Raw genomic sequence first — 23,857 nt, 5'->3', positions numbered from 1 at the left:
TCTTTGTTCATTTTGCATATGCTGCTTTTAATTAAAAAGATGCACTCAGGAGGGCTCCTGCATTGTAGTGCACATTGAGCAACGCAGCGATGAGCTGCTGATTAAGAACGTGTGGTCTCAGTGCACTAATCAGAGCTTCCTGAAGCCTTCTGAAGGTTTGCTGTGGCTAGCTGCAATAAAGCACAGGTAAACCTGGTGAAGCAGGGCACAGAGAGAAAAAACTGTGGAAAAGCATAGTTTCAGCATGTTGAAATCATGCCAAAGTACACAGCTACCATGTGCATTAACTTCCTTAATGTCCTTAAAGGAGTTAATCAAACCTCCTTTCAATAAATTATGGCTGCTTTCCAGTTTAGCTCAATTAAAGAAGGAGTCTTTCCTGTTATTTAACACTGCTGTTTACAAGGGCTGATTGAATTACCTGGTTGCCTTGGAAAAGACCCAATTTAGTACTGCGTGGCAGTGCTAAAGGATTCTAAAGTGTCATGCTATGCTGTATCATTCTTTTGCTAAATCTTATTTAAGTGCTGAGGCCTCTTGCTCATACACAGTGTTTGCTTGAGTATCAGTCCTTGTTGTAAAAGCCTCATTCTGGCAGACAGTGATTGAACAGCGAGGCTTGGATTAGAAAATTGTGATGCATTGCTTTCACCTCCCAATCATAAATCAAGGTAATGAGCTAACAGCGACTCGATAAGGGGTTTGAAACGTTTCGCCCTCTGTCTTCATGAAGGCAGACCTCAAAGACATCAACGGGTCTCAATGGGTCCCCCATTACTTCTCAATCAATCTTTTAATTTATGTTAAATTAGGTGTGAACGCACCACCCAGGTTGTTTAAAAATGTCTGGTCAGCATTTGTGTCACAATGGATTGGGATGAACTGAGAATACTAATGTTCCTATTCCTATATATAGCAAATACTGCTGATTACAAGGCCCATGCTATTTGCTTTTGGGCTAAACAGGTCTGTCCAGTCAGAATATGATAAGGCTGTCTTGGAAAGCGTCGTCCTGCATTGGAGATGATCCCTTGCATTTTCCGAAACTGAAAGAGTTCGCCGTCGGCCTTGGAAAAAAAAAATCATTTCAGAAGGATACCAAAGTTGGTGCTGGCTTTGGGAAATTTTAAGTTATTTGCTCCGAGTGACCTTCAGGTGTCTTGACTGACAAGAGATAGGACTGAAGTGTGGCTATGCAGCCCACTTGCCAAGATGCAGCGAGTGACACTGACATTTGTTCAGCAAAGTGAAAAGGCAGGAGGGCGGGGGGGTGATATTCTAGTGGTGTGCCTACCGTGTGATTAGCCTAATAAAAAGTTTGGACCTCGACCCCTGTCCACAGTCCCAGTCGTGCTGGAAAGAGTCGCAGAACCTGTATTCCTTTCAGTCTAGTAAGGAGCCTTGTGTTCGAGTGCCCTTCCTAACTATTAAACATGGGCTTAATGATGCTGATTTGTATCCTGTTATCCAATCAGAGATCCCCTTAGGTCTTGCTTTGTTTTAAAGACGAGCAGCAGAACGCCATTTTTTTTCCCCAGTTTTGCTAGCGCTGTGAAGATTGGGGCGACAAACTTGGTGGAGGGCTGTGGGTTGCAGTGAGTTTTCTAGCCTGGACTGTGATTAAATGGCTTAATTGAAAGAAATAACCTGTTTAACAGGTCAACGTGAAGAAGCTAATAATAATAAACATAATACCAGCTGTACAATAGATTAGATGTCAGTAGTGGCCGTCATAATATGTGCCAAAGAGAGTGCTAGATAATCGAGGCCATGAGAACAGATGTGCAACGCTAATTTGAAAATAAAAGGTGATTTTAAAAAATAAACCCTAAACAAAATGAAAAGCGTGCAAGCTGTCACGTGACAAGATGTTTTAGAGCTCTGTAATAAGGAAAGTCTCTGGAACTGTCTAACTGGAAAGCGATTGTACAGATCAAATATAGATTGAAAATCTATATATCTATTACATATTGCACCGTTTATTTTTTATCAGCAACAGGCAGCTTTGGGGAGCCTGTTATAGGACCAGAGGAGTTCACAGGAAATCAGATTTGATTTCCAGACAGTGCTTTGTTGCTCCATTTGCTCAAAACATGGCATGCTGGGTGAAATAGATTCGCAGTGTTATCTGGGTGCCTCAGTACGCCACTGCTGCAACATCCTGTCTTGTCTTTCAGCCCCAAGATAAATGCTTGCTACATTCTTAGCACACCAAGATAAGTATCTGATTCGTTTTTAAAAACCTGCTATCTAAAAGAAATTCCTGCTCCTTGTCGCAAAGGAAGTTAGGAAATGGGTGAGTGCGTGTGTGACCGTGTGGACCTTTTGCGCAGGCCACTTTGAGGCAAGACACAGCCAGAGCCCGATCAGGAAATCAGAAACACAGGCATGCATGATTCCAAAATACATTCATGAAACGGGAACCAGCGATGATACACTGTGTTGCAGTGAGACACCAGATATTTGTAGGCCCTTCTCCTTCGACCTATCTCTCCCTCTGAAAGGGACTGTTCACGTGTTCAAGTACCCGTAGGAATACTCCCAATGCCACCTTAACAGAGGGGTCGCTAACCTGAGCTAGGAGTCTGTCTCTCTGGCCCAACACTCCTTTTTTTTTTTATCCGCATGGAGAAGATGCGACGCTTCCAAGACAGGCGTTCGGAACAGAACCCAGGGACAGCTGTTAAAAGACAAAGGGGCTCAATTAAAAAATGTAAAAATGCACATTATTATTAAGCACACGTCTGCTGCTGTAACATTGACCCACAGAGCGGTAGGTAAACCTCAGCCGAGAATTCATGGTGAAATGACAGCAGGTAGAGTTTAGGAACTTTGCTGTTGCTGTTCTCCGGTTCTGCACATCTGAACACAGTGCCTTTGTGATGTAATACGCTTTGCCTGGCAGGGAATGCCTTGCAAGGCTTCACTTATCCTCCTCCCAGATAGAGCACTCCAGATGGTCTCATCTGCATCATTTGGTTTTAGTGCTGAATTACCTCCGATTAAAGTTTGTACTTTTTCGAGGTGTGTGTGTGTGTGTGGAGGGGGGTGAAAGTAAGTCGCCCTGATTGCAGGGTTGTTAGCGATTGGTCACAACCACGTGCGCACTGGATGTGCTCGGCTCCCAAGGGGAACTGCTGTCAACTGTGAAACGGCGACAGTCGATGTGCGGTGTTCTAAAAGACAAAATCAAATTAAATTTAAAAAATCATCTGGGCAGAACATCCTTTCATTTTCCAACAGACCTTCATTTTTGGTCCTAATTTGCCCCCTCAGATCAACCGTACAAAGGCATAAGGGTTAGAGGACAGCTGGTGACTGACTGCCTGTTGGCATCTTTTCTAGGTCTGTGATTGCAGATGAAAATGGCAGGAGACTTGCGGGTTCACATGGACCATGACATGGAGATAGGAGTGGCTCCCCGAGAGGTGAGGTTTGCCATTAATAAGACTGTAAAACCAGTTTTTCACTCACAATATGTAGAATTTATAAATAACCGATTACAATAAGTTATTACTATTTTTTCAATAACTTAATACATACGTTTGTATTCATATACCATCTGTATTTATATTATATCATTAATACATTTCATTATAATGTATTTATGATTATAATACTTTTTCATTCTAATTTTTCAATAACTTATTACAAGACACTCATGGAAACATCCATTCGCTAAGATTACTATGTACCAAAAAGATACCAGGGTTGGAATACCAAGAACACGCTGATCAGAAAGTTACTCAAAATAGATGATTTTCAAATGGAAGTGTACCTTAGTTTAGAAATCAAAAAAGAAAAATGTTTAGATTAAAGATTAGAAATGTTTTTATAGTCTGGAATATATTAACAAAGCAATTGGCATGTTTCCAGTAAAAGTTAGAGTATTCTCATATATAAATCTTGTTATTGTGCATTTCAGTGATATAGCATGTTTATTTTGCATACAGCTGCTGAGCTATTGTCATATCAGGATAAATTTAATCCAAAGTGGTTTTATTTGGTAGGCTTTGGAAAAGAAGTCTTAGCGTTTCAGTCCCCTTGTTTTCTCAGATCTGTGCCTAAAGTGACCACATATAGACTAGGTCTGACATACCTTAACCTTGCTAACCTTTTTGTGGAGATGTTGAGGTTCAACACTTGTTGAGTTATCACATTTGTTGTTGTTGTCACATGTGTGAGGATGGAAAAAGAAAGCCTCTTTCAGAGAGTCATGACCCACTGTGTTGTCTGATGTCTGACTTATTTCCACGAGGCTGACAGACATCCTGAGCTGCCTCACGGTGACCTCTGTGGGTACGATTTGATGCTAAGACCAGCCAGGCGTGCCCATATTCCAGTGGGAGTAGAAAAACACCAAGGGCACAGTACCATCTGCAGAAACAGCCTCTCTCTCCAGGGTTTTGGGAAACACTATCCCCTCATGTCCTACTTTATTCTTTGGGGGACCCAGTTACATGTTTACAGTAAGATGCATCACTCTGATAAAGCCATGACTCTGATTTGAGTTCTTTCTGCTGTTGTTTTTAAGCAGTAAAGGCCTGGCTGAAATAAAGAGGATTCTTTTTTTTTTATTCTGCACAGTCCAGTCACAAGGGTATAGGAATTTATCTTCATGATAACTTGTAAAGAAGACAAATGTAATGCTGGCAGATAATGCTAGTTCTCTTAGTGTTCTACATTTCTAGTTTGGATGATCAATGAGGGTTGTGCTGGAAAACACTTGGTAGTCCCAGGGAAATTGTCCAGCAAAATATCGCTGCTTAATATTGCTAAAAATCTGGACGTTGGAGTTTTCACAGGCTGCCAAACACTTGCAGCTGTATAAATGCAAGGATAACCCTTTTGCTTTCCGTAAAATGCTTCAGATTTGACAGCTGTGCAAGGCTGTTGTACGTAGAAGCAGAATTGCCTCTGAACTTACGTGCCTCATTTGTTTTGTTTTCTGAATCCCCCTCCAGGTTAAGAAGCTTCCCAGGCGAGCTAGAGAAGGCCTGGCCCACGTCTCCACGGACAGGACCCATCTGATAGCCGAGGCAGTCAAGAAGCCCAGGCAGCGCTACGTTCAGAAGGACGGCAAGTGCAATGTGCACCACGGCAACGTGCAAGAGACCTACCGGTATTTCAGTGACCTCTTCACCACCCTGGTGGACCTCAAATGGCGCTTCAGCCTTTTCATCTTCACCCTAGTCTATTGCGTAACTTGGCTGTTCTTCGGCTTCATCTGGTGGCTCATCGCCTACATCCGTGGAGACCTTGAGCACGGTGATGAGCAAGGCTGGACTCCCTGTGTGGAGAACCTCAACAGCTTCGTGTCCGCCTTCCTCTTCTCCATAGAGACAGAGACCACCATCGGGTATGGCTACAGGGTGATCACGGAGAACTGCCCGGAGGGGATCATCCTCCTGTTGGTCCAGGCCATCCTGGGATCCATTGTCAATGCGCTGATGGTGGGGTGCATGTTTGTGAAAATCTCGCAGCCCAAGAAGAGGGCGGAAACCCTCATGTTCTCCCACAAAGCGGTCATATCGGTGCGGGATGACAAGTTGTGCCTCATGTTCAGGGTGGGGGACCTCCGAAATTCGCACATCGTCGAGGCCTCCATTCGGGCCAAGCTCATCAAATCCAAGCAGACCAAGGAAGGCGAGTTCATCCCTCTCAACCAGACAGACATCAACGTGGGCTTCGACACGGGGGACGACCGCCTGTTCCTGGTATCTCCCCTCATCATCTCGCACGAGATCAACGAGAAGAGCCCATTCTGGGAGCTCTCCAAGGCCCAGATGGAAAAGGAAGAGTTTGAAATTGTCGTCATCCTAGAAGGCATGGTGGAGGCCACAGGTAAAATTTCCTCTTTATTGATTTTGTCGTTTTTCAGTTTCATTTATCTAGAGAGAAGGTGTTATGTAAAGACTGGCACTGAGACACAGCACTGCCGCCTCATACCTCTTAGTTACAGGCTGTCGTTTGAATTGACTTTTTGGATTTCTCCCTGTATCCACCTGGATTTGTTCGCCAGAGACTCTGGTTTCCTACTACCTCTTAAAGATAAAATGGCTAGGTTAACTGATGATTCGAAATTGTCTGGTGGGTGTTTGTGCAGACCCTGCAATGAACTGGCATCCTGTCCAGAGACATACTCCTGCCTTTCATCCATCACTCCTGGGGCAGGCTGTGGGTTATCTTCCTGCTAAGGCATGATTCCCGCAACAGCTCATGCCACAGTGCTGTGTTCAGTGTTATTTTGTGCCAGATGACCACAGGTAGGATGCTAAGCTTACTTGTGATAACGTAAACCTTCACGAGCACATTTACAGTACCTTTCCATCTTATTGGGCTTGTATTTTTTAAAAGTATGTTAACACTCAAAAGTGTTATGAAGAGATGGGTTTGTGTTTGTCTTTTTTTCCAGCGATAACAGCCCTTGTCACCCTGCACAAACACGCAGACCTTGCCGACTTTGTGTTTGTGTAATGATGAATTCCATTTTTCTGTTGCATCAGTTAGTTTGGTAAAATATCTCTCTGGTATTTTGAAAACTAGTCTTTCTTCATGGGCAAACACAAGATTTGTTGGCTAAACACCAACATGTTCACATTTTCCAAAGACTGCTTTAGCTGTGAGAGAAGCGCCCTGGGTCATTTACCATTGAGCCCCAGCAGTGAAGTCCAACCACGAGCACATGTGCACAAAGACGGATGTGCAGTCGAAACCTAAAAATGAAGAAAGAGGATTGGAAGAAAATAAGTCTGTCGTTGAGAGAAGGGGGGAAGGTGTGAACCTTTCTGCTATAGGAATGAAGAAATCCTTTGAGAATGCAGACGGAGTGATCAGTGTGATCATGGCCGTCAGAGCAGAAATGAGAAACTATGGGCTTGGAGAAATCTTTCATCTTCACAACCCTGACATGTTCTCTGAAACGGTCTCCAAGTCTCCTGTTTATCCAATGTAGAAGTCTGGGCATTTTCTGCAAGAGATACAGTAAATAAGGTTGCAGATGTCATTTAAGTGATCCAGAATTGTCCTGAGGGGCCTTGAATGAGTGTGGTCTTAGATATGTACTTGCAAGTGAAGCAGCGAGCTCTGTTGCAGGGGAAGGTGCCTGGTGTGGATAATTGCTGAGGGCGGTCAAGGGAGCTGTGAACAAGAAGGTTACGCAGATTAGATGGTCGGCGATATGAGATGATGGGGCAGTTAGAAAAGAGGGTCCCAGTGGAGGGATCAGCCTGTTGGATGGAAAAGTTGTCGTTAATGGCCCTGGGGATAGAAAGTGTGTTAGGGTGGAAGGGAAGCACCAAAGGAATGCAGTTGTTAACATGGGAATTTCTGATTGTGTCGAAAGGTGCTAGGGCTGTTTTTGGCTTGGGTGAGGGCCCTGTCAGGAACACGGGTGGGGTATCCTCTGCTGATGAAAAAAGAGTGCATTTTAAGTGCATTTCATCTTGGGTCTTAAAACAATATTACTGATAGAAAGTGCTATCAAAATCATGAATGACATTTCTATACAGTATTTTTGTATAGATGCATGTCTTGTGGTTCCTTGGACATTTGCGCTTGAGGTGTGACACAGTGAATGGTTCCAATGTCAAACCTGTCTGTTTGTATGCACATGGGAGGGGAGTCATCTACTGTATTTTTGTCAATGTGGAACCATATTGGTGCACCTGTCCCCACAAAGGTCGGATCTCTGGGGCCAACAGATCCCCTACAACTTAAAGTGATCTTTTGCATAAACCAACCTACTTTTTTCTTTGAAATCTAAATGTGCCAGAGATGTTTGTTTCTGGCCCACTCTTGACCCTGTGTGAAGTTTAGAGGGGAGTTTGAAACCGTATATAAAAATGAAATGAGAATCAATAAGGAGCCGCCGCAGTGGCAGGAAGACAAGTTTTGGGTTAGTATGCGTGTGCAGGTGGGAAAGAGAGAGTATTGTGTTGAGTGGTGCCATTAGTTACAGCCCAGTAAAATAATGTGATTAATGACAGAGCAGCCGGTTTTCACTCCTATAAACAGGCCTCAAGGATCCCGGATTGATTATCCGGCCACCTGAATCTAACACCGAGGCTAGCTAGCTTCTCAGGGTCCTTGTGTGATATTGATTGAAAAATCTGGGTATTTGTGTCAGAGGAGCCTAGAGAATAAAAACACATTTACGGGCTTAACCACGAGAGTTAATTGCTAACCTCCCCCCCCAAATACACACACACCGTTTTTCAACTCTGAAGTGGTGTGTACAGGCGAAATGTCAATTTTTCAACTGGGCAAATGAAACAGAGTAAGGGTAGGAGACACGATAGAAGGAATTATATTTAAATAATGCAAATTCATCCTTTTAATGCTTTCTTCCTGAGTTTGAAATCAGGCCTTTTAAAGACGGAAATGGAAAAGGAACAATTAAATGCTGGGTCTGTATTTTTAAATAGCATATTTATGTTTCTTAAATATGTTAAGCTTATTATATATTTATAAATTAGAGAATGCCCAATGTTTTATTCATATCAGCAATCTTCACAGAGACATTTTATCTGTGTGCCTGTTATTTTTTTTTAAAAGAAGAAAGCCCAATTACAGTAGTTCCATGAAGAATCATTGATTTCCCTTTTTAACAGTAGCCTTTTGCCTGTGGCCACACTTGTCTGCAAATAGCCCTCTGAAGTATGGAGCCAATCATGATGGTTTCAATTTCAATCTTTTAAAGTAGTATTATTCTTTATACAAATATACCCATAAAGGAAGTCATTTTTTTGTTTTATGGCTTCTAGTTTATGATTCTGTGGTGAATTGGCGTCCTACTCTTGTGTGTGGTCCCTCCCCGTGCCCTGTCTGTGTCTGTCAGGTTAGGCTGTGGCTCATCAGGACTCTCTAAAGATAACACAGTCATTGAAAAAGCCTGTATGGGTACCCAGAAAAACAAGTCACTTCAACATCTGGGCCAGCAGCATTCCAGTACTGTTTAAAAACATTGGTGTCCACCTAGTGTTTGAAGTTCTGGGACAAGGAGGAACGGGATTAATTCCACCTTAGGACGTTGGAAAGCTCCATTCTTAGAGAAGAGGCTGCTCTTGCTCTTGTTTGGTTGCTAGAATCTTATCCGTGCCAGAATCCCCTAAAAACATTCCTTGAAAATTCCCGGACAGCGTTGGTCAGGGAGTCCTATTGCTCCACTTCCCTGATGAGAGCTGCAGGCACGACAGGCCCCCCAACACTCTGCTTTACTGTGCCGCACTGCGTGTGTGGAGCAGCTAACAGTGCATTCCCCACTGCGCAGCGGAAAGCAGGGGAGAAAACGCAATGCTGAGCCTTCCTTCGGGGCACGGGGGCAAGAACTAGAAAGTGAGAACGGCCAACTCTGTTTGCCGGAAGACAGACTATCGGCATGCTACTGCATAAAAAAGAAGTGGCTGGTTTAGCGGGACAGTGGCGAGAAGTTAGATGCTGTAGGGATGCAAGGAGTCACAGCGCCGTCCGGTGAAGGTTTGAGCGAGTTTAATTGTAGCAAGAATGGCCACTTCTGGAGAACACTGAAGGAGACACACACGAGGTGTATTTCCCACAGTGCCCCCCGAATTGCATTTTAGCCATTTGTATGAATGGGGATTGAGGAGTCTCCAGTCTAGTTATGGTCCAGTGGCTATTCTTGATGATGTCATCCCACCTTTCAGCTATGTCTGTGGTGTCACGCGCAACAGCAGGTGTCGGCTCAGATTTCGCTAATGCCAGGTCAAGAGACCCGGTCGATGACCCCAGGCCAGAGCCAGATTTCTACAGTGTCCCAGTAGAAGCTAAGCCGATGGCTCAGTACCTCAGGGAGGCTCCCATGGCCTTGCCCTAGCGTCAGATCGACCTCGAGAGCCTGCCCCGCCTATCCCAGAGGAGGCCGCGGCGCGCGGGAAAGCGCGTCGCAGAGTGCTGGAACAGTTTCGAAATGCGGGGGGGGGGGGCAGCGCGGCAGCACGTAGCTCGGCGACCGCTGAACCATCGCGAACTCCTGCACTCCTGCACTCCTGGGCCGCGGTCAGGAATGCGACTCAGACCTGTTATTTTCCACTGAACTCGCTGCTCTCTTGCTCTTGTTGCTGTTGCGTGCCGGTGAAAACAGTGAGGTTTTCTTTTTTTTGCCTTTGTGGACTCTTGTATACAGCTCTAGACGCTAGTATAAATTAGCATGATTATTAATATAACTCAGTGTGTTTTATTCTACTAGGATATTTTAATTGTCACATGCTATATTGAAAGCGTGATCCAGAAACTTTGCAGTGGTGAATATGCTGTATTCCAATAAATACAGATTAACAAACAGCAGTTATCCTGTTAAATGAAGTTTTAGCTACTCTATTTCTGTAGTTTTCTGTTTGGTAATAGAGAACACCAGTTTGTTTATTAAAAGCCGTGGAGGCACACTAAATGAAGGCTTCCCAGGCTGTAGGAGGACGTTACTTCCCCTGCGCCCCCATTTAAATTAGAGCTTAAATTAATTGACCTGCTGTCCTCATGAGGTTTGTGTGAATGCTTTGCCTTTCGTGACAACTGCTCGCCTAAACTTGGAGAGGCGTTTTATAGTGTATGTTCTTAAAATCTCCTCTTCCTTTGCAGGTTAGGCACCCTCACTCCCCTGAAATGATGCCCCCTTTTTCCAATGCTGCTGCAAAGCAAGTCACTTAAAAGGCCATTCCAATCCATGCTCACCAACCAGAACCGAAAAGCCATTTTTATACTGACAATTTCTACTTCTCAAATTTCTTGTGGACTCTGACATAGGGGTGTTTAAAGCAATGAATAATATTTCTTCTTCGTCATAAATACACAAGACTTTGTGGGGGTATGGAACGGACTACCCAGGTACTGTATGTCACAGAAGCTTATACCTTGTTTTTTTTAACAATTTGATGGACAAGATTCTTGCTACAGTACTACCAAATAGGCCGATCGGCCGCCTGTTGTTGGTATCCATTCTTATATGCACAAATTGGGTGCAATTTCCACAGAAATATATGAAACTTCAAGGAAATACAGAATATCATTTGTATCTGTAGCATGTCACAGGTACCATATTGTGAATGTGCTGCATTTTAAATTTCCTCCTAATCCATTTTTTATATTCTATAGCTCTTTCTCTCTCATATATACAGAACTAAAATAATCGTAAAAGCAATCTGAAAGATAAAACATTTCTGTAATAGCCAAGAGTTTTTGTAGCGCACTACACTCAAGAAAGCTCTGCAATGTTCTCTTCTTTTTTCATTGAAAGGATAGAAGCAAAGTATCCGGGGACTATGAAATTGCTCTGAAGTCCACATTTTTAGACATTATGCTATTTCAAAAAATGAATGCAAATTGATATAGAAATAAAATCCGTTTCAGAGAGCAACACAATCTCCTTGCTAGTAGTTTTTTTACCCCATAGTTATTCCTACAGGATCTGGAAAACTGAGCCTTGCAAGTAAATTAAAAAAAAACTTTACTGTATATGCCTGTGAAAATCTAATGTTGAAGTGCTAATGCATTTTCTTCAAAGAGTTTTCCCTCTGTTTCTTTATATGCCTGTCAATGTGCATATGTACTCCAGGAAAGGCCTGAACCAGAAAAAAAGCTCTATTTTACAGAAATTTCTCTTAGTGTTGTGCCATTTACTTACAGTACATGGCTGTACTTCTTTCACGGTTATTAAAATGAATAGTCCAAAAACAAAACTGCATTCAGATAGTGAAAGAGAAAAAGGCTCTTGATGTTTCGGTCTAAAAGGATTGAGTGGAAAGTTACCAGTGGTCCTGATGTTTAGTGAGGTCTTTGGATCAGCATTTGGCATCTGAGCCCTAGTAAGCACACAGATTTTCAGTTTTGTGTGAACATGATTCGGGGCTACAAGTTCCTTTTGAAAGTCCATTCCATTCAGGAAGTGTTTTGGACTTGATGTTATCTGACAACGGACCCGATGGACTTCTTGATGTTAACAGTGAGACATCTACCTCAGGACACAAGCCAAGGGGTTGTGGGAATCTGGAACAAGGTACTGAGCCACGTTGAAGATGGTAGTCTGGCTTCCTACAGAAAATGCCTCCACTGATCAATTGGATCAATTGGCAAACAAGCTAGCTAACCGAAGAAAGCTCAGCTACAGAAATATTGTATTTCTGCTTTCTACTTTTGAGCCCGGAATTGCAATTGATCTTTATTTGGCTCCCAGCTCTAATGTCTTCAAGCTTGCACCAGTTATTTCTAATTATGCTAGAGTGAAATAGAGCCCAGTAGGTCTGGAACACCTTTAGCATGTTTGCAGGTATTAGAATTTCAAAACTTGGATCCCTGGGTGTGAACCAAATTGTGCCAGAATCACGCCTTTGTGTGTCTGAGATACAGACCACTGTAAGAGGCGCTGTCTTCTCTTTGAGCACATTTTCTTTGATTTGGTAAGAATTCAAAGAGATGTTGCAGAAAGGCCAAGCGCAGAAGTATAGTTTTTTAAAAAGAAGATGTGGAAAAGAATTTGCACCTACTGAACATGCACAGAGGTTCAAGATCTGCTTCTCTGTTGGCCATTCACTCCACACCCCTGTGCACTGGGTTATCACTGCAGGTTCATTTCTGCTTGCTCATTTCATTCTGTGGGCTGAGTCTTGTGCTTTCTTCTTCCCCCCTGGAGAGCTGGGTGAAGTCCTGAGTCTGCACTGTGTGAAGGAACCAAGGAGCGATTTGTTTTCACCTGTTTAATTAGACCTACTCCAGGGAGAAAAAAACATTGACAAGCCAGCTTAGCAAGTTAAGGCATCCTCTTTCTATTTGATTATGTTGGAGAATATTTGTCAGTTAAATATGTAGGAAAAGAGGAAGAAATGTTTTTTAAATGGCTTCAATCATTGCATATTAATGGTGTCCCGCAGGATATGACAGAAGCCGTTAGACCGTTTGACTTCCAGGTGTTTTGATCTCAGAAAGTTCATTTACAGATCACATTTTGCACTCTCGGCCTCATCTGGAAACAGGTAGGTTTCGTCTTTGTGGGAACTTGGCTTCTCAAACGCTGAAGCATGATAATCCAGTTTTATTTAGAAACCGGCCTTCCATGAGAAGTAAGCAACATTTTTTGGACCAACATGATGTCCAAATGTCAATTCACCAACCAGATTTTGGGTCGAAACAAAACCATTTGCAGGTTTTAGCCAGAGGTGAAATCCAATATTTTATAGACCCTGCAAAGTACCTTTGGTGTAGCATGATCCTCAGTTTTCTAAATGTGTTAAACGGGGGTGGTCCAGTCCTGGTCCAGGAGAGCTGGTCTTCCTCCAGGTTTTCATTCCAACTCAGCTCTTCAGGCGCTGAGCCAGCTGGTTATTGGCGGAACTGGACCAATTGGACAGCTTCTCCCAGCTCTTCCCGACCTGCAGGCTTAAAGAGACTTAGAAATCCTGGCAGACCCTGGGCCTCCAGAACCGGGACTGGACACCGTTGGTGTCGGCCAACTGATACCTCTTTGGAAAAACAAGAACTGCTTACTGTGGCTTTGAAGAATTTTAAAAATGGCTAGTGTCTAATCAAGAAACCATTCCAAAATTCAGGAACTTTTATGAAAAAACACTCACCTGTTTTGTTGTTGTTACCTTTGAAGCATACACTTAGACACAGTGTCAATTGCTAAACCCATTTTTCTTTCGCAAGATCCGGGTGGCTGTACATTTCAAAGAATTGTGGGGCGTCCCTTCTGGCTCTGATGCCCTGCGTCTCCTTCTCGCTCACAGGCATGACCTGTCAGGCTCGTAGCTCCTACCAGGACACCGAGGTGCTGTGGGGCTACCGCTTCACCCCTGTGCTCACCCTGGAGAAGGGCTTCTACGAGGTCGACTACAACACCTTCCACGACATCTACGAGACCCCCACGCCCTCCTGCAGCGCCAGGGAGCTGGCCACCCTCGTCCGAGAGGGCCAGCTTCTCCCCCAGCTCTGCCTACCCCCACTGGAGCCCACACCCACCCTGGCTCTCGGCCCCGGGCAGCAGGAGGAGAACGGAAGAGTGGAGCGGGAGCCGGCGGAGGACTGGGAGGGAGGAGAGGCCCACCGGCCCACCGGGAGAGGAGGCCTGTGCGTAGCCATGGAGACCGGCGAATCAGTTTGTTGTCCAAGCCCTCGACCAAACACAGTGACGTAGACAGTATGTGAAGTACAGCCAAGAGGAATATGCAGCCTTTACAAATTACCTCTGCTTTAAATATATCTTTTTTGGCTATTTATGTTTCATTTTTCACTAAGTGGTTGGCTTTTTGTTTCTTGTCTCAGTTTGTTTTGGGGGCTGGAAGGACGGGGGTTTTGGGGTTGTGTGCTGCCAGAAACAGAAACTGTTTAGCCTCAAGTCCCTCTTTTTCAAGACCACAGGCTGTCAGCTCTTCACTAATCACTTTGACCTCTGTATCCGTGTTTTGGGGGGACTGCATACACCTCTACAGTCATCCCTCAAGCGGGGCGCAGTTTTATTCAGCATGTGGACTGCATTCGTAGTTTCCCCAATCCTATTTATTTGATTCAAAAGATTTTTTTTTTCCTTTCTATACCACAGAAGCTCTTCGAATCCCGGGTTTATTTATTTAAAAGAAGGAGGTGTTAAATGTACAGTATTTTTTTTCGAGGGGGGAGAAAGCTTGTGCACTGAAATGGAGGAGAGGCACGGCTCTTTGGGGACTGTTTTCAAGAAGGAAGTAGGGAAATATGGTAATGGATTTTGTATACAGTATAATATATCACCATAATCACTGTAAAGAGCCGTCTTGCACTCTGCAGATCTCCCCAGTCAGGAATGAGCCAAGCCTTTCAAAACACAGTGCTGTTCCCAGACCCCAGAAAGTGTTGCAGGGCCACGCAATACTGTCAGTACCCCATCGATAAATGCGGTATTTACTAATGAGGAACGGCTGACAATTGTTGGGCCATTGTCAGCATCCTCTTGTGCCAAAGGGCTCCTGCAAACGGTCAGTGCAAAGCGGCTTTGTTTTGGTTTTCTTTTATTTTTTCCGGAGGAAAGGAGAAAAGGTTTGGTTCTGCAGGAGATGGGAGGTTGGTCTTTGTCGGTCAATCCATATACAGTACGTCTGGGGAGTGTATTTGTTCACCATTGTTGTTTTTCACACCATTTTCATCCAGTTTTAGGGTAAATTAAAATGCAGTTTGCCACAGCTCCTCTCTTGCGTGCTGTCCTTGTTGTTCACTGGATTGTTCCACGTCAGGCCTTTTCGAATTACAACCTGCACAGCTTTTATTCAGTTTCACAGTTGGTGGAAACTTTTTCAGACCATGTTTAAACTTGCATGATGAAAGTTTTAACGGTCCATCCTCACGTTGGGTTGGGTAAAAGGTAAAAGAAATACAGGGAATGTCTGTTCTCTAGGTATCCAAGCTCCAGACCGAGTGCTCAACAAACAGATTAAAAATAGTTTGACATTACGTGATAAAATATTTAGGATATTTATGAGCCATTAGGCCAGCTGTGTTTGGTGGGCTGTTTTCAGTCTTATGAAACATCCCCACTCATGTGTGGTCAGAAATTATTGTGAAACCAGTTTTTCTTCAATAGAATATGTTAACACTGCTCTACTGGATATGTTTTTAAAGAACAATACATTTTATTGCGCGTAAAGCTTTCTTAAACACCAGAAGAATCTTTGAAATTTGTTTTTTTTTCTTATGGAGGACACAGGCCAGGGTCAGCTTGTTTCCAGTTAAAACCCAGCTGAAAACTGGGTTTTTAAGAACCTTGTGCTAGAGCCTTCGGGTTCCTAAAACTAAAGTAAAAGCAGTCATCGAACTCTGTCAAGATTGCTTCTTTTTGTGTGTGTATTCATGCAGGACTGAAAAGGGTCATGGGAAATCCTCGTATTTTTCAAATATTAAATATCAAATATGAAAATCTCAAAATAAAACCTTTTTCACTCTGTTGATCTTACACTTTTCTCATTTTCCAGCATGTACAGACTTTATACTGTATATATACAGTACAACTATATATATACATTTATATATATCTTTATACAGCTGACGCACTGTGGAAATGTGTGGAAATCACACAAACTTCTGCTTTAAAAAACAAGGATAAGCCACTGCCCTTTACAAACAGATTTTTTGTGCTCTCTTTAATTTATTAGGCCCATGCCTTGAATTAATGCAACATGATATTCGTTAATTACCTTGTGCAGAATACATATTCATGAATTACTTACTCAGGGTACGTATTCATTAACTACTAGCCCAAGAATACAGTACATGCGTTTTAGAAATTCGTTGTTACCTGGTATGAGGAAGGAAAAACCCTGGATGTTGATTTCAAGGGTCAAGTTTTTATCAATGGCCAGCTTATCAAATCATTCTGATAAATATCTTATCAAAAATAATTTGTTTATCAATGGTCATAACTTAGTAAAACTCATCCTGGTTTACTATAGTGTGAGGAGTCTTTAACACCTGCACTGATTTTCAAATGCTTTTTCTAAAGTGGGAACTTTTTGTCTGAAGAAAGTTTTATTGATTTTGACATGGGTAGTCACAGGTATAATTTAAAGGAAAGTTCAAAGCTTGTAATTCAATTCATGATAACCGCTTCAAGCCTACAGTTCTCAAACAGAAAACAGACTTGTTTCTAAGTCATCGGGGGATTCAATAAATGGGCCATGATGATTGCGAATGCAGTCTGTCACTGTAAAATAATGTTGTATTAGAATGGTGGTAATGGAAAAGTGAGTACAGATCTTTTTATATACAAATGGTGCCCTGAAAGCTTTTAAACCTTGAGCGAGAAGCCTATCAACTCAGTGACCTCACTGCTGTCTTAGTCTTTTCCTCCAAGACCTTTCAACTAAAACAGTGCAAACCAAATTTGTAAAACCTCTTTGACACTGTTTTGTGTATATTGTATACTGTTATTTTTTCTGTTGCTGTTTGAATCTGAGTGTGTGTTCATTTAGCACTCAGGAATGGCAAACGATAACTGACACTGTAGTGTCCAACAAACAAAGGGATTTGGAAAATGAATTGTGTTTTGCGCTCCGTTAGAGGGGGAGGGAAATGTCAGAGAGGGTGTTTTGGAAGCAAGTGCGTCTCTGAATTCCTTTCCAACATACACTTAATGCAGTTCTACTAACCTTTTCAAGTTCAGGGAGTAAGTGACCAGAGACGGACTGAATGGAAAAAAAGCAGTTCTCCAAGTCACAGGAACAGCTTTGTAGTCACTGCAATGCTGGAAAACGATGTGGTTCTCAGTTGCTGGAACTCTGCTGCTGTTCAGACAGGAAGGTGAAAGCTTTTGTTAAGTCACTGTGGGGAAACATACTGTATGTAAACATACATACTGTAGAAACTGATTTAGCAAATAAAATGTAGGTGTCCATCAAGATTTTGTGTTACTCGTGTATGAACACGAGTTCAAAGCAAAGGTTTATCCTATGCTGAAAGGAAAACAAAAGAGACACAATGTTTCGGCAGTAGAGCCTTCTTCAGCTGCCTGTTTTTTCTTTTCAGCATGGAATAAACCTTTATCTGTTCCTTTGCAGTCTACACACGCTGATGCGGCTACATGAGTAGAGGTCGTTCTCAGTTTACAAGTTGGATACCATCCATTTGAGGTGCCACACATCTCAAAATCCTGTAAATTAAAATAAACATTTCCCATTATAATGGGGGGGGGTTGTTATGGATCCAATCTAGGATGACTGTTGGTAGAGATGGGATGTAAATGCATCCGTACATCTGTGCAGGCATTCCTGGTCCTTTCACACTCAATGACCATTTTAGTAAATGTCATTTATGTCTCGTAAGTCACATTACACATATTTTTTCCTGACTTGGGTTGTTAATTAATTGTGGACAGTTTTGATGTATTGTTTTGTTTGTGTGATGTGAAGGCTGACGATTATGACGTTCATCAGTATTTTTCAATGACTTGAGCAACGTTTTATCTTGCGAGGCTTTTGCGCGGAGTGTCCTTACTGCGAATTCACACTGGGTACCTCACATTTCCGATCTGATTGAATTTTTTTGCTTCAGATTTTACATAATATAAACGAAATATTTATAAAATATATGGACTAAAACAATAGAGACCTTTTCGATTTATTTAGTAAGAGAGATGAACAGTGGCTGGAAAAATGTGGAGACAAAGAATGCCCAGCTGTCTGTGTGTCACCCAAGCAATACCATTCATTTCCTGCGAGTTTGTGGTTTTGAACCCGAAGGAAGTGCCCAGTGCTGGCTGCACCAAGACTTGCTAAATACAGAACTAATTCGTCCTTAACTAAGAAGTAGCACCTGTTATCAAGGCTTGTGTTAAACAACAAATGCACAAATTATGAGCGTGTAAATATCAAACTACCCATACTGAGTATATTACTAAAAAAAATGATAAAAAGTATAAATGTGTTCATAGTCTAATAGGTCTAAATAGGTTGAAAATACTGTAAATGCTGTTAATTTCAAAAAGACTCAGAAAGATTGTGGAAGTTACTTTGATTATGACTGAGAATTACAGGAGGCTGAAGAGAAGGTAAAAAAACAAATACAGTACAATGTACTCTTAGGGAAAGTTAGGCAAAGATCTCATACAAAGGATTATTCATTCCAATAGCTCTAGCAGTGACTAGAAAAACACCCTGTAAGACACCTGTTTATTCTGCACATTAAAGGCCCAGGGCAACTGCTGGCAATATTAGAGAACTCTAGAATTATTGAAGACTGCAGTGTCTTTAACAATAACAACCGAGCAAGACCTTATGACTGGTTTCTGTGGCTAAGTCACACGGTAACATAAACAGATAAAGACATGAATTTTCCAAACAGCAACTAACTAGCTTCTGAGTCAAATGACACCACATACAGTAACATGGCTGGATGAAGCACAAATGTGTTTTTTTTTTTTAGAAAAGCACGAAAACACCCGTTCTTGTTGACAAGTAATATCATCCTTTCTGTGACAAATACAAGTGCATCAACTTTTGTCGGGTACTCTAAGGGGGTTGAATAATTTCAGAAACCGAAGTATCTACTGTACATTTATCCATAAAACATATTTCAGACGTGTGTAAAAAAATCCATTCCTGAGAAGCAAAGGGATTTCAAAGGTCTGCTACTACTGCAGCACGGGATACTGGAGATATCAGGATGGAGATTACAGGCATGCTGAAGTTGCTCCTACAGTAATGACCTTCTAGTGATGAAAAGAGTAGTGTAAAGTTTGGTGTCCGAGCACGCCCCAGTCTGTTTTAACATCACAACTGTCATGATGTGAGGAAAGCATGGAGGAAGTCCCGAATGTTCCAGAACGTTCGTCTGAAGAAGTGACATCATTTGCTTTGTTTTTATCCAATTGAAACACTGTACAAGTGTCTGTCCAGGAGGGAGTTACTGGTAAATGATTTCCACTTTTATGGAACTATTTGAAATTGCCAACACCCGAAAGGAATGTTTGAGTTCAGTTAAATACGTATATATTTAATTGAGCATGTTTGTATGCCAGATAGTTTCTTAATGCTCCCCTTGAAGAATAATGTTTGAGAAACCTTTCTTGACTTATTATTATCGTTTTAGCATCATACTTGTGAAATACAGAGATAAAATCCACATCTGGCGAGTGCCTGGAATTACCAGTCAAATGAAGAGGAGACATGAAAGTCAGAGCAGGTATTTCACTTCCAAAGCTGTTTGCTTGAATTAGTGGTGGAATAAAAGCTTTCATCATTATTATTCATAAATGCAGGTTTCTTTGGAGAAAATGGGGCTGGCAGTCAGAATGCACATGCTGAAAAATGATTAGAAGAGTATAAGAGTAAACAGGCTTACTCCAGCCAGCATTATCATATTTAAAACCAGTGTGCAGAATGCAATACATTTCAGCTCTGCACAGCTTTAAAACTCTGAACGGATGCGGAGGAATTTATCATTTGGAGCAAAGAAAGGAACGTTCTGTTGCATTTTGAAAATCTATTTCTGAGTATTCCCACTGGTTTGCATAATTGGACCTCGGACACAAGAAGCATACATTAGACTGAGTGGAACATTTTACTTCTATTAATGAGGTTTTTGGAAACCAGCACACACAAAATGCAGTGCGGCACATTTCTTTGAATCGCGGCTGCAACTATCAATTCTGTCCACATAACATGGAAATTTGGCTTTCAAATGCAGAGGTGAGAAAAATAAAAGAGACGCGTTTTTGAGTTTTCAAAACCATCCAATTTTGCTGCAGCCTTCGGAATTAAATTCACACAATTGGATCAGAGCATATCAGTTGAGAGACCTTCGTTCTGAGTCCCAGAAAATCTTTTTGCGTTTTAAACCAAGAATTATCACAGCCACATCAAATTGTATAAAATAAATCAACATATTAGCTTTTCTAAAAGTTTGTTTTCTTGCTTGATATCATTTAGCTCCAGCACACAGGGATTAGAACTCTGTTCTTGCACAACCACAGCTAGAGAAGGAAAAGTGGCAAACTCAGATGCACGAGTCACTCCGTTGTGAGCTACAGATAGCAAAGAATTTTGCTGTGACAGAAACCCAAGTTTGTTGCTGCAGGAGAACTGAGTAACATATCATCATTCTGGAACAGGCTCAGTGCCGGCCATCCCTGTGGTACACAGGACAGACAGCAAACTCTATACAATAAATGGGTAACAAATGGTTCATTTTTAATGACAGATAATTAGTTGTGAATGAAGCAGTGAACTTTGAGAAAACTCAGGGACCCAGACAGTTTCCACTTCACGAGTGCAGAAGGACGTAACAAGACAACTCAGTTTTAATTGACGATGGGAACTAGATACGGGGCGGTTAATACTTCATTTAGGAAAACGAGTCTTTTTCTGCGCGGGGACACAAGACCAGTGGTGCAATCGGCCGGACTGTCATGGCAGTATCAGGGTCAACTCGGATCTTTACTTTACACAACACAGAAGTCTACACCAAGGGGTCTGTAAGGGGAATCAAGCAGTCCCCAAAGCCTTTAATTCATTACACAGGCAGTTGAAGGTGTCTATTACAAAAAGGGTTGTGCAAACAGAATCACTGAGGACCTTGAAGAGCAGGTTTAAGGGGTCAATCTGATGATGATTAAAAACTATTCTCACTCAAAACGGGCCACATAGCTTCCTGTCTAAATGTGTCATGTTGTGTTGTGAATGAAAAATCGAACTGATGTCTGACAGTGTGCAATTTAAGGAACTTGAGCTGTGTATAGCAGTTGTACATACAGGATCAGAGAACAAGCACAGCAGGCAGCTTCAGTTAAAACAAACAGAACGCCTGGGACAGGACTAACAGCATCTAGGTAAGTGCCGAAAAGGCAGATCGAGCTCAGTCTGGCATGTTTATCTGCATTATTAATAAAAGAATGCTGCACTCTCAGTGTCTCTGCTGGGTTGTTGTTCCTAATAGGAGGTGACAACGCAATTTGTGCTTTCATAAGTTATGTGCACTCATGAATCGCAGAGGATGTTTTACCATTCTCAACCGCAACGCTAATCGGACTTAAGAACATGAAAACCACTGAAATACGTGAATAATATCCACTCCAGACTGGAGGAATTTATTAATCATCCAATTGAATCGATTACCCTCCTAAGGGTGTCATTTCTCACTCTGAGTAGGTTATTTTGCACACCCAGGAAGCACGGAGAATTAGACATTCTTTAATTATTCACCAGGAGTGAGAAAATGGGCTCTTAAATTTTCACCTCAAAGCGTAGCCCCTGTCAACACATTCCTGGTTGCTGCTGACCATGAGATTATAATGCTGATTTTATATTTTAAAAAAAATTCTGCCGCTTCTTTTATTAATGGAAATGCTTTGATTTAGTAAAACCTCAGGCAGAACTCCGTGTGTCATCTGGGTCGTCTGGGCTTCTGCTACAAATTTAGCATTTCAGAAAGACAGCTTGCCTTCTCCAATTCACCAGTGGCTGTTCTTGCATTACTCTTTGACTTTGATAAGTCCAGGAGGGGTCTAGTAAGGGGGCATGGGCCCACAGAGGTTACTCTCATGGAAGACTTGAGATGTGTGATAATATTTATTCTGATGCAACGTGCCTGTCATTTACAAGTGTAAATTGTGCGCTGAACTATTAATGACTCGCTTAGATTTTTTTAAAATGTCTTCAGCAACCATGGCACTGCTTCTCGTACCACAAAAGTTTAATTTCTAAAAATCTTTTACAGAGCCTAATAAAATTGGACGGGAGGGGGCAATTAATTTAATTAATTGGAGGTTAAATGCACAAACCCGCCTCTTTCTCCTCAGGATTCTGTCAGAACCTGTATATGTGTTAGTATTGTTTATGAATCTACACATCTTCATATAACAGAAAGACAAACAGCAGAGAATTTTATACAGAGCCCTGAAAAACATACATGAGGCAGATATGCCTAAGTTCCCGTGCAAAGCATATATCACTCAAAGGTACTGGAGGACAGAGGAGGATGAAGACTACTTCATCCTTTGTTTTTGTTGTGAGTCAGAATCTGTCCGAATACATGCACAGCCGTCCTGCTGTAGACTGGAAAGTGATGTTGACTCTGTCGCCTTCCTTAGAGTTTCCTTTAGTTGAACACGACCGTTCAGTTTAGAAGAGGTTTTGCGGTCTTTACTCTTTGTGTGTAAACAAAGGAAAGGTAAACACCTGTAAAGCTCAGCTTGAGCAATAATAATCCTAGTGTTTACAGAATAAACAAGCCCTAAGAAAGTCAAGTTCATTGTTTGATTGAGCTTCTCTAAGATATCAGAGACTCGGTAACTAGCTCATGATGAGGTTAGGAGTGTCTTGGCCTTGGTCTTCTTTTCTTAAAAATGCACTGATTTTTCAGAAATGTGGCAGGACAGTAACATCAATTAATCAACTGGTTAAACCCGAGCAGAGGTTGCACTGTGTATAGGAATGAAGCCACATTCAGGACCTGTTGCAAGTGTTTCAATCCCTCTCCTTAAGAAGAGAACCTCCTAAGTTGTACATTCAAAGAAGATGATATCCTAACTGTCCCAGTTATGTCTGCTTGAATTGAGTATTCAAACTTGCTCCATTCTCAATCAAACTAATTTTGGAAAGAAAATACTTTGTTTAAAGTGATGCCAAATGATGGTGGCACCCCCAGTCCGAGATAATGATTTTACTCTGTGAATTGTTTCATCATGTTAGAAGATCTGAAAATGACACAACCAGGCCAAAAGGGGTGATTTTACTTAAGCAAATGAATGCAGGTCAACGACAAAAATGTGAAAATTTTACTTCAAACGCGAATAAGGAATGAGTAGCCTATATAATATTATAGAGGTGTGTTTAAAATTATTTTTTAAATGAAAGCCAATTCACACTTTTGGGGGAAGCAAACATAAGGATTATGAACAAGAGATGTAATTTAAAAACGTACCGTTCCATATTGTGTTTGTCTGCACTTGAGCGTCGACAGGAAACGTTGGGATCTCAGTCATCAACTACCGACGGGCGGTTTCGATCATTGCATCTGCTCACGCATTCTTTAGCATGTGCGTATCTACACGTCCGGCCATACAACACGTTCACGTTTTTAATTTTAATTTAAGCATTTTAATTCAGCAAAGCTATCGTAGTTTTGAACAAATCCCACCAGTTTGCGTTCTGGGAAGCTAACAGCAACTCCCCTAAAGACCCACATAGCGAGAACAAGCCCTTGCAAATCCCGTTTTACCTTTCGTGGGTGATGATGCCTCGCGATCCGAACCCGCTATCCAGAGTGCAGCGGCCCGTCGTAGAGAATTCTCGAACCCCAGAACCTTGTTTACGACACTTAAACGTGCAAAGTAGCAGTGTTTGTAGCTCAAAGCAGTCCTGCCGACAGTAATATATAGCACTTAAGCAAC

General features: G+C 42.1%; 1 protein-coding gene and 1 long non-coding RNA gene across 2 annotated transcripts in view; one reads left to right on the top strand and one right to left on the bottom strand.

Annotated features, from left to right (window-relative positions):
* The window catches only part of kcnj5 (potassium inwardly rectifying channel subfamily J member 5), a 19,520-nt gene extending 4,359 nt beyond the window's left edge, over positions 1-15,161 (top strand). Inside the window, exons 2-4 of the mRNA XM_088620208.1 lie at positions 3,346-3,428; positions 4,965-5,844; positions 13,737-15,161. Coding sequence (XP_088476334.1) covers positions 3,360-3,428; positions 4,965-5,844; positions 13,737-14,143 — 1,356 coding nt within the window. The 5' untranslated portion in view covers positions 3,346-3,359 and the 3' untranslated portion in view covers positions 14,144-15,161. The remainder of the gene's footprint in view (positions 1-3,345; positions 3,429-4,964; positions 5,845-13,736) is intronic.
* LOC148641178 (uncharacterized) overlaps positions 1-23,857 on the bottom strand; it is a 26,646-nt gene extending 2,789 nt beyond the window's left edge. Inside the window, exons 1-5 of the long non-coding RNA XR_015930484.1 lie at positions 23,686-23,857; positions 17,121-17,255; positions 13,202-13,379; positions 12,498-12,668; positions 2,573-2,680 (exon numbers count right to left, since the gene is read on the bottom strand). This is a non-coding gene — a long non-coding RNA (uncharacterized LOC148641178). The remainder of the gene's footprint in view (positions 1-2,572; positions 2,681-12,497; positions 12,669-13,201; positions 13,380-17,120; positions 17,256-23,685) is intronic.

Source organism: Lepisosteus platostomus, chromosome 25 (genome assembly GCF_059453375.1).
Source record: "Lepisosteus platostomus isolate fLepPlt1 chromosome 25, fLepPlt1.hap1, whole genome shotgun sequence".
In the NCBI taxonomy this organism is placed as follows: Eukaryota; Metazoa; Chordata; class Actinopteri; order Semionotiformes; family Lepisosteidae; genus Lepisosteus; species Lepisosteus platostomus.
Note: the sequence above shows the minus strand (reverse complement) of the source record. Positions and strands in the feature narration are given on the sequence as shown.